The 11804-nt window shown below is 35.2% G+C and overlaps 1 protein-coding gene across 1 annotated transcript; it reads right to left on the reverse strand.

Annotated features, from left to right (window-relative positions):
• Positions 1-256: 256 nt before the first annotated feature.
• On the reverse strand, positions 257-2123 carry LOC114914129 (WUSCHEL-related homeobox 2). Its single transcript, XM_029264342.2, has 2 exons — positions 1736-2123; positions 257-814 (listed from the first exon to the last, which is right to left on the reverse strand). The coding sequence occupies exons 1-2, from the start codon at positions 2067-2069 to the stop codon at positions 396-398; spliced, it is 753 nt and encodes a 250-aa protein (XP_029120175.1). The 5' UTR covers positions 2070-2123; the 3' UTR covers positions 257-395.
• Between the last annotated feature and the right edge of the window lie 9681 nt (positions 2124-11804).

Below are 11804 nucleotides of genomic sequence, written 5' to 3' on the forward strand. Positions count from 1 at the left end.
TGTGAATATCAATCGTACGATTTCCAAATCATAAATACCTCACACGAACCCACTTCGTTTTCAAGCAATTTCACGTTTCAGTCCAAAAACGCGACCTCAGGTTCATGACCCACACTCTCCCAATCCTGTGTTCACAAACATAGGACATAAAAGAAGAAAAATAAAACCGATCAACATCACCATTCCTGTGCGTTTGACCACATTTCCTAAAACTGAGTACAAAGCCGACAAAACAAACCATTCCTTGTTCCCTCCAATCTCTTTATACATCCATTTATTCACCATGGCCTAAAAGACAAAGAAGAAGCAAAACATAAAAGGTAAAGGAGATGAGATCCAAACAACAAACGTTCAATGCTTTGCTTTTTTTTGGAACACCCAGCACTTTGGTTTTCTTAGTATGGCTTCTTTGGAGCACTGAAGAAATCGAAGGGTGGTTGGTTCTCACCACCTACTTCTTCTTCTCCATCGTCCACGCTCTCGGACCCTGCTGAGGCAGTGTTTAGACTTCCGGATGATCTCTCCTCCCAGATCCCGGTGGGTTGCAACGGGAACAGCTGCAGCGTCTCATGGGGGCCGTTCAGGTTGGCATGACCAACATCACTGCGGTCCGTTCCAGTGGCATGATGATCATAATGGTAAGCTCGATGAGGTGAGTTGCTGCATGCCTGTGGACTTCTCTCTTGGCTCACTTGAAACTCTGGTCTTGGATTCATGTTCATAGCTCTGGGTAAGAAAATGCTAGGGAACTGTGGTTGGTGGCAACCAACTCCACCAACCTGTGGTACTGTAGAGTAATATGGGCCGCGAACAACTGCATGAAAGATGGGCCACAACACCATCCAATAGATGATACGATGAGAGAGAGAGAAAGAGATATGTTTCAAAAAAAAAAAGGGTGATGATGAGAGAGAGAGAGAGGGAGAAATAATGTAGTTTTTATTTGTAAACTTTAACGTAGTTCCAACAGTTACACAACAATGCAAAAGTTAATCGGTAGTACAATTTTTTTTAATCCAAGTGTATAAAAGAAAAAACAATAATAACTTGCGTAGAAAATTAATATAAGAGCTACTAGAGATAAAAGTAGGAGATCAGCTGTAATCTAAAAATATACACGAAAAATGAAGGGGAAGAATTGAGGGAGAAGTCTGGTGGACGGCTGAGAATATTATAGGATAGTTGTTCAATCTGGTGCAAATAAAAAGTAACCGCTAAGGGAACAAGAAGACAGATGGCTGGTGTTTTTTTTAAAAAAAAAAAAAAAAAATGGGAGTTACTGAAGGGTAGTTAAAACATAAGCAAATGCATGAGAATGGTAGCAAAGCAGGAGAAGCATCAGACCCAAAACTAGAAAGAAAGTATTATGAACAAAGAAGCAAACAGAAAGGTAAAAGTAAATTTCTGAAATTACACAAGGAAAGAGAAGTCCATTAAGCACGATCTCTTATGCACGCAAACAAGTAAAAGATCATTAATTATACTTCCAGCTTAAGCAAAAATGATGCATTAAATACTACACTGTATAGATAAGATCGGAAACATAACCAATATAAATGGAACCATAATGACAACCTGCATGATAAATACAGTTTTTAAGTGTGGGAGGAAAAACAAGAACCAAAAAAAGAAAAAACCTATCTCAAGCAAATAAAAAGAAAGGATGGATCACTGGCCTCAAACCCTTCAAAAAATAATTAGCCAACTTCAATCAAAGACAGCCCAAGAGGCTCACCATTGGTGCAAGTTGGTGGAGGAGGTGGTGAGAGGGCCGGTGCCTGCGGTGCCGGGAGGTGGAGGTGTCGGCTATAGTAGGCAAAGCTCTCCTCCTTCTGCTTCTGCCGCTGCCGAGCCTTGTGGTTCTGAAACCAGTAGAACACATTCTTCCCCTCGATACTCCCGTACTCCCTCAGCATGCCGGTTATCTGCTGTATCTGCTCCGCGCTCGGCGTCCGCATTCCCTGCCGGTAGAACCCCTCCAGCATCGCAATCTGCTCCTTGGTCGGACTCCACCGAGAGCCCAACAACGACGGCGACGAGGCCGATGCCGATCCCTTGCATTCCTCCATGGCTAGAGAAAGCTATAGAGAACCAAGGGGAGGAGCTTGATGTGAAGTAGGGTTTTTCTGAGGGGTGGCCTCTTTTATGCATGCATGAAGGGTGGTGGGGGTGGGGTTGACAGTGTGATATCTATTTGTCATGTAGTGGGGTCAAGAAACGTGAGAGGGGAGAGCGGGGTGGGTTGGAGCTCGGCATGCGTGTGGTTTCTGGCGCTGGCGAGCTCTGAAATCATGGCCGGGAGCTGCCGAGGGGCATTGAATGGGGTGGGCAGCAGTTGGGGTGGGAGATTATTACGGAATTGGGTTTTGGATCTGGGGGCAATGGCCAATGACTATGGGTTACTTCTGGATTGGACTTTGGAGCTCATAATGAGTAGGCTTTTATCCCCTCGGAAATTGATGATATAAATTCTTCCGTTGTGTTATTTGATTTGATAGGACCTTGGTCTCTTTTCTTCTACTTATGGCATACATTCGACTGTTTATAGGAAAAGTAATTATGTATGCAGTATTTGCAGTGATCCATTCGGTTGATTATATTGGTGATTATCATGTGACTTAACATACTTATGGATATCACTGCTATACTTGGTAATCCTGATTGTCAACTTGGCATTGTGGAAGTATTTCAATGTATTGTGCATGTATAGAATGATAGGCTACAAAGGAGGAATAGAAAAGGGATAACGAAGGATATATCAATTAATTCAACTTATGTATGCTTCTGTTCACACCCACCAAATACTTTCTTTCATCTAATCGGACTAAATCAAGCAGAACAAAGGCTATTAATTCTTGGAAATCACACACACTAACCAGTACACAGCGAATAATTTAAAAACAGTCTTAGGGTGGATGAGTGCGCAAGCGCTGAAGCATGCTTCCCCTAGGGACATAAATGATGGCACGAAATCCATTCTAATCACCTGGAGATTCTGTGGGAATTCGTAGGAAAGCAAACAAAGAAACCAGCCAAAAATGTTAACGTGAAAAAGGGCATGTTCGTGTGCATGGTAGTCAGCAGCCGAGTTACGGAGTTATACTTGGGCCCGGAACTCGACAGGAAGAGATTAGGTCCCTAGCCTATAAATAATAGGTTCTACTAGCTGAGAGGAGCTATCTATAGGATGGCAGAAGAGAAATGAGGGAGCTTTGGGAAATGGAGAGCTAGCCTTTTGCAGCAGGCTGGGCGGTGAGTGAGAGGGAGACCAAACGGCGAGGGGGATGCTGGGAATCTCTCCAATGCTTACATATGGAGGGAAAGAGAGAAGGCTAAGCCTTTGGGTGGGGAAGAGGTGTTGGTGGCTTTTTGGGAGGCGAGTCAAGAGAAAGAGTGGGAGGAAGGTGGTCGGGTGTTTTCCCACCGGGAGAGGCAGCGCCACCTTTCAGCGTTGTCTCGTGAACTCCAACTGCTTCCTCTTCCTCTCTCTCATGCACGCCCGGATCCGAGCGTATTGGTTGGGCGTGTCAGCGGAACGGAGCAGCAACAACCATGGAGTCGGACGGCCGTTAACAAGTCCTTCTGGTGGGAGTACTCAAGGTGACATTGCAATATGTGTGAACAAAGTCTGAAATCTTTGTTTTGGTTAAATGGTACATAGACGTCATTTTCGAGGAGGGCGGCATTGATAGCTTCTTAAAAGGTGAATCACATGGTAATTCAACGAGTCCTTTGCGTACTAATTCGATTTAAATTTTTTTTATCAATTTAATATGTATATCAATTTATTTATTAAAATAATATAAATTTTATAAAATATTATTTTAAATAATATTATCTTAAAAAAATATCATTTGAAATGATATTTTTTCATCCGAATCAGCATCCACCTGGACACAAGAAAAATGCCGTTCAATAGGAAAAAAATAGAAAAAATGCTACTCAGGATGGTATTTTTAAATTTATAATTTTTTATTTATATTTTTATAAATCATTATTTAAAATAATATTTTTAGAAATACCATCCAAAATAGTATTTTTAAAAATATCATTTTTTATGATATTTTTAAATTTATAAATTTTTTTTATTTATATGTTTTACATAATTTTTTTTAGATACAGTATTTTTTTATTATTATTTATATTTTTTATGCATAATTTTAAATTAATTTAAATAATTTTTTAATATGAATTTTTTTTCAACTTGTTTTCGAAGATCATGACAAACTATATCGCAACCTAACACTTGAAATTAAACAAATAAAATAATAAAATAATTAATAATATAAAATATAATAAAAATATATAGTTTACAAAAAAATCTCACAATATTATAAATAAAAAATACTAAGTCCTATACGGATGTCGTTGTGCCCGTAATTATTGAGAAGGTCCTCAACGATTACTCTTGCTTCTGTATCACCTATGATGGCCCCTCTCTTATATTAGTGGATATCTCCTGAACATACATAATAAGTCCTGTTGGATCATCTGTAAGCTGAATGACCCCCTCAACCTTCTCATCTGCATTCAATGATGGATTCATAACAAAAAAATTAGACCACTCAAATGAAGAGTCATGATGCCAACTTGGACACGGTGCTATCATCTGAGACATGTAGAAAAATAAAGTCCTTGGCATTTGTGGATTAAAAAGTAGTGGCATATATCCAAATGATATTTCTAAGATAATTTTTTTTTGCTGATCTTAACCTTCGGTTCATGATATATTTTATTTTTATTTTTTAAACCAATTTTTTTAGATACGTGATATATTTTTGATAAATTATTTTAAAAATAACGATAAATGGGTAAAAAATTTTATATTTTCTTATTATTATGTATAATTTTTTTATGCATGATATTATTTTCAAAATCTAGATAGCCCTTTTAATGTGACACTTTCTTTCTCAACTTCTTTTCGAGATACATGTGAAAATCATGACAAACCATATAGCATCCTAATACTTGGATTAAACAAGCAAGATATCTATAACTCCGATAGAAATAATAATAAATAATATAAGTAGAACAAAAGTATACAGTTTACAAAAAAATTCTACAGTACTACAAATTCAAAAAATACTAAGTTCCACAAGGATGTCGTAGTGCCTATGGCCGCTTGTACCTTCTCACAAAGGTCCTTAATGATCACTCCTACTCTTGCTCCTGTGTCACTTGTGATGGTCCCTCCCCTATAACAGTGGCGTCTCCTGAACATGCATATCCGGAATAACAGGTGCTGCTGGAGTATCTACGAGCTGAGTGACCCCCTCAACTCCCTCATATAAATTCAATGATGGGTCTGAAACAAAAAAATCAGACTATTCAGATGAAAAATTATGATGCCAACTCAGTCCCGATGCTGTCATCTAGGGCATGTAGGAAGACGAATGCCCTAGCATCTGTGGATCAAAAAATGGTGGCATATGTGCAGCATGTGGCAATGACATCTGTGGAATATATGGTGCTGGCATATCTGGAGCATGTGGTGATGGTGTATATCTCATATCTGATGCATAAGATGCTCCAATCATCATCGATGTCCCTAAACATGATCTCTCCATCTCCTGCAGTATTCGGATCTGTTTATCCTCATCAATCGCAAATAAAGACTGCATCAAAATAAATAAGTGACACCTTAGCAATCTATATATTAAGTCCATCCGTGCAACTCTATGGTAATATGGATAATACATGATCTGTGTATGGCTTCCACAAAAACTGATAGAGTTAAACATAAAGTCGGATTAGTAAGCTCATTTTTCAATAGACTATGAATACTACAAATTTATGTGTATATAAATTAAAATTACCAGTCTACATGTATCAGTTAATGGATCCAACTGATCTCTATAAACTCGTGCCACCTTTGTCGACACATGGTGAACGTCGAATGCAACGTTCCATCTGCTCGACAATATATTCACATTAATTAAATTTTATCGATAATTAAATTTTATAAGTAATAAAATTAATATTTGTATACCTATATCCCTAAGGTGCATCTAATCTGAATGGAATATTGGGATCATGCTGCTCTGGAGGCATGTCAAGCAACTGTCTCTGTAAGGGACTGATAGTCGGCATCCTCTCCCATGTCCAAATCTACCAATTCAAAAATAATCATATATGATATGTCCAATTAGAATTATAATACAACATAGAAAATTAAAATTTATATTTCTCATACCTGCAATAACATAAGATAACCTCCGATCTCTAACTGTACTATCGCAGAACCCCGACATATAGCCCTATACAGACAAGCTAGTACTGCATTGCCCCAACTAAGCCTACGAGTAAAATCTAAATACTCTAATAATAGTAATAACATCAACTTTACCTCTAATAATTTATATTTCTGACATACTGTCGCACCATCTCCTTTAGTGCATCATTTCCAATGTGAAAATATCGATAATGATCATCCAAATACTATATCCTCAATCATGAATGATCAAAAAACTATGCATCATACTGAAATCCTAATAATCGATAGCACATATCTTGCCACTCTAGAATGTCAAGAGTAGGATCAGCTCTTGTAACTGCCTCACCATCAACTGATAGTCTGATGAGGACACTAACATCCTGTAACGTGATAGTCGACTCATCGAATGGAAGATGAAATATGTGTATCTTTGGACGTCATCTCTTAAGTAAAGCAATAATAAGACCAACATCCATCTGTATGTGTCCAATCTGTTAAACTCCATAAAACTTCAAATATCATAAATAATCTAAAACTCTATCTGGGATGCCCTCCGTCCTCCATATGTCAGCATCAGCTCATCGTAATCAGAGGTGTCTAGGTTCCTGCAATAAGATAGAATAATTAGATAATGTGTATCTCTCAAACAAAATTTTTTTTAATAAAAATATAAATAGTAAGAATATAATACTTACATTACCATCTATGATGGCTTGTGAGCAATGACTCTTCTGTAATGTAAGAATACTGCAGTCTTGAGGGCCCAGATGCCATCTCTCATAAGTCATAGCACACTAATGACTTTAAAACAATAACATACATCCCAAGTGTATTAGAGCATGAGAAATATGATACTAATTTATTTCATGATAAATATAACTCTGCAATTATACATAGAGCAATGGAGAGGCTAATACACAATTTGAAACATAGATTATACAACAGTTCAACTATCGAAATTACATAAAATAATACATAACTCTAAAAATACATGAAATATAACATAACTCTTTAATATCTTTCATTATTTAAAGTTGATGTGTGTGGAAGTAACCTAAGACAATGATGACGATCATGACCATGTTCTCTTCAAATGCCATAATGATTTTTGTTTCTCATTTGCCTATCATCTATCTCATTTTGTAGCCTTGTTGACTTTGGCCTGCCTTTCTGCTTAGGTCTCAAACGATGATGATCAGGAATACATGTATACAAGGTGTGGACATCCAATAGTCTTCATGTGGTAATGGATAAAATTTACCATTCTAAGCATTCATGTATGCCACAACTGTGTATGCATCATCTATAAACTCACTAAAATGTACAGCAATTTTTTGACACACAGCTAAAACATGTGAACAAAGATATCTATAAATACTCAACTTTTCACAAGAATATTTTCTGTCATTTAAAGCCATAGTTTGAGAATTTTCTCCATCTCTTAATCCTGCATTTGCTCTCCTCGTAAGTACTTCATATATACCTCATTGGATATTGAATGATGTTACTTCATGAATTAATTTTGATGATTACAAAATATTTGAGGGGGTTACTAATGATTTTAGCTTGAAAAAAGATTTATTGTATTTCAGAAGTAAAATCATAATTTTATCAAGTTCTGATTCGAAAGTCTCAAGAGCAAGAACAGAAGATTTGTGATCTATTGGAGGTAATTTCATATTTTTTGGATGTATATTTTGAGAAAAAATCAAGTTTAAAGAAAAGGGTCGACCCCTAAGTCGACCCCTGTCAAAAGGAACTAAACGGCACGCTCTTTTTGGCTGGCACACCCAAAGGAGACAATCCTATGAGTCGATCCCTGTGCCAGGGGTCGATCTCAGGATCGATCTTTATTGTCTGTGCAAGCCAAAGATACAGAATAGTCATTTTCTGTTCTGCGCCACAGGAGTCGATCCCTGTGCAGGGGATGACTCTATAAGTCGACCCCTGTGATGAAAAATCTCTGTAATGGTTAATTTTTCAGCTCATTTTGACTGTATTTAATACTCATTTAAAGTTCTCCAACAGCTCTAAAAATCTGTCTAGATTTTTCTCTAACATCTATTGAAGATATAAAGGCACCTAAAGGAGAAAAAAACATAAGAGATTCAAGCATTCATTTCAGCCTTAAACAAAAAGCTCTCTTCAAGCAAAAGAAGCTTTCATTTTAAGTTCACCAACTCCTCAAGAGCTCATTCAAGTCTTCAACAACTTTAAAAAAAATAAAAAAAACTTCTTCCTTATTGTGTAAAGTATATTTAAAGTTTTATTTGCTCATTAAAGGAGCTAAACTTGTATTTCTTTGTCATTAACTCTTATACTCTATTTTTATCTTGATCTTTAGTTTTGAAAGGGTTTCAAAACTTAGATAGATTAATCCGAACCTTGAATCGAATTATATTGGATTGACTTGTACTCAAAAAATAAATGTTCTAGCTTGGGATAGCTAGAGTTGGAGGTACCGACGTTGTATTCTTATTGAATATGTTTTAGTGGATTTAAATTCTCAAGTAGGAGCTTAAAGAGTAGATGTAGGTGCAAGATTGACACTGAATCACTATAAATCTTGATTGTTTGTGTTGTGCTTACTTGCTCTCTTTCTAAATTTTTTTATTTTCTTACATTCTTGCATCTCATTTCTATACCTTGCTTAAATCACTTACTACATATAACTTGCTTATTATTATTTAATCCTTATGGTTCTAAATTAACTTTAAAATTTTAAAAACTCAATTCACCCCCCTTTTTGGGTTGCATAGTTAGATAACAAGTGGTATCAGAGCTCGATGCTCTAGCTCTACTTTGATTTAACCATCAAAGAGCTAAAGATCTATGGCAACTCAAGTTGATGCTTCACTAGCTGAGGGACAGTCCACAAATCGACCTTCACTTTTCAATGGATCAAACTACACCTATTGAAAAGCTCGAATTAAAATTTTTATTCAAGCACTTGACATGATATGTAGAGTATCATAGTTAATAGACCACATACACCCACTAAGATAATTGATGGTGTAGAATCAACCAAATTCGAAAGAAAATAGAATGAGGTTGACAAGAAAATAGCTCAACTCAATGCTAAAGCCATGAATATTTTATATTGTACTTTAGATGCTAATGAATTTAATCATATTTCAACATGCATATCGGCTAAAAAAATATGAGATAGATTAGAAGTAACACATGAAGGCACTAATCAAGTTAAGAAATCAAAAATTAACATGCTTGTGCACAAATATGAACTCTTTAAAATGGAGCATGATGAATCAATAACTGAAATATTTACTCATTTTACGGATATTATTAATGATCTAAAAAATCTTGATAAGTCTTATTCTAACAGCGATCCTGTGAGAAAGATTCTTAGGTCTTTAACAAGGACTTGGGAGGCCAAAGTGACCGCAATCCAAGAAACCAAAGATCTGAATGCTTTATCCTTGGAGGAGCTTCTAGGATCGTTAATGACACACGAGCTAAGCATGAAACAACATCAAGAAGAAGATGTCAAGAAGAAGAGGACAATCGCCTTCAAATCCACTACTCAACTCGATAAAAAATTCGATGAAACAGAAAATGAAGAGCAAGATGAAGAAATAGCCCTCATTACTAGAAAATTTAAAAGATTTTTGAAAAAAAAAGTAAGAGATGAGGAAGAGGCCACCTACAAAAGGAGAGTATAGCAAGGAGAAGGATAAGGAGCAGCTCCTTATTTATTATGAATGTAAGAAGCTAGAGCACTTTAGGTCTGAATGTTCACAACTTAAGAAGGGCTCCAAGAAGTACAAGAAAAAGGCTATGATGGCTATATGGAGTGATAGTGATGAGTCAAGCTCCAAAGAAGAAGATTCATATAAAGAAACCAACTTGTACCTTATGGCACATGAAAATAAGGTAAACGTTGAAACTCCTAATGACTTTACTTTTAAAAAACTTTAAGAAGCATTTTTTGACCTAGTTGATGATCTAAAGAAGTTAGAGGTAAAGAACAAAGAATTGAAATTAAAGAATCAATCTTTACTAAAAAAAATGAGATTATTTTAAATAAAAAATTGATCTTGACATAAAAAAATCTGAACTTGAAAAATAAAATTGCTAAGTTAAAATCTATGATAGAAAAGTTTACTCTAAGTTCAAATAAACTTCAAATGATACTTGATAATTAAAAGGCTGTTTATGATAAAGTCGGTTTTGGCTACAACCCTTTAAAGAAATAAAAATTTAAAAAAAATATCTTTATAAACTCATCAAGTAATAAGTTTTTAAATATTACTTACTTTAAATGTGGTAAAATAGGACACAAATCCTATACATATTTCTCTAGCAAATCTGAAAATTTTAATTTGAAGAAAATATGGATTTCAAAAGGAACTATTGTGACTAACCGAAAAGGACCCAAAAAAATTTGGATACCTAAAGTCAAAGCTTGATTTTTGTATGTAGGTGTGTCTTGTATCCCAAGGAACAAATCGAAAATGATATCTTGATAGCGGGTGCTCAAGACATATGACCGGTGATGAATCCCAATTCATCATACTTGATGCAAAAGATGGAGGGATAGTCACCTTTGGAGATAATAATAAAGAAAAAATTATCGGTATAGGTAATATTGATATCACTTCCTTCAAGTATATTGAAAATATCTTATTAGTAGATGGTTTGAAACATAATCTATTAAACATTAATCAATTTTATAACAAAGAGTACAAAGTTATTTTTGAATCTTCATTATGCATAGTAACTAGTCCCAATGATGAAGGCATTAAATTTGTTGGGCATAGACATGGTAATGTTTATATGGTAGATTTGAATGATCTCTCCAAGATAAACATGCAATACCTAGTAGCCTTGAATGCCAAAATTAATGAGACTAATTGGCTTTGGTACCATAGGCTTGCACATATTAGCATGCATTTACTTTCCAAACTTATTAAAAAGGAATTGATTACCGGTTTACCTAAATTAAATTTTGAAAAGGATAGAATTTGTAATACATGCCAACTAGGTAAACAAACAAAAGTCTCATTCAAATCTAAAAATATTGTTTCAACTTCTAGGCCATTAGAATTATTGCATATGGATTTATTTGGATCCACTAGAACTACTAATTTAGGTGAAAAATGATATGACTTTGTAATTATTGATGATTTCTCTTATTTTACATAGGTTTTCTTTTTGGCATATAAGGATGAAATTTTTCATGTGTTCTTAATATTTTATCGAAAAGTTACTAATGAAAAAGATTTTTCAATTCAAAATATTCGAAGTGATCATGGAACCGAATTTGAAAATCAAGATTTTGAAAAATTTTATGATGAAAAAGGCATTGACCACAACTTTTCAGCACCTAGGACACCAACAAAATGGGATAGTAGAAAAAAAAATAAAATCTTTGAAAAAATGGCTCGTACCATACTATGTGAAAGCAACCTCTCAAGGTACTTTTGGGCAGAAGCAATTAACACGACATGTTAAATTTTAAATCATGCTTTAATTAAACTAATTTTAAAGAAAACACCCTATGAGCTTTGGAAAGAAAACCAAACATTGTATTTTTTTATGTTTTTAGTTGTTGATGTTTTGTTTTGAACAA

This window comes from Elaeis guineensis, chromosome 10 (genome assembly GCF_000442705.2).
Source record: "Elaeis guineensis isolate ETL-2024a chromosome 10, EG11, whole genome shotgun sequence".
In the NCBI taxonomy this organism is placed as follows: Eukaryota; Viridiplantae; Streptophyta; class Magnoliopsida; order Arecales; family Arecaceae; genus Elaeis; species Elaeis guineensis.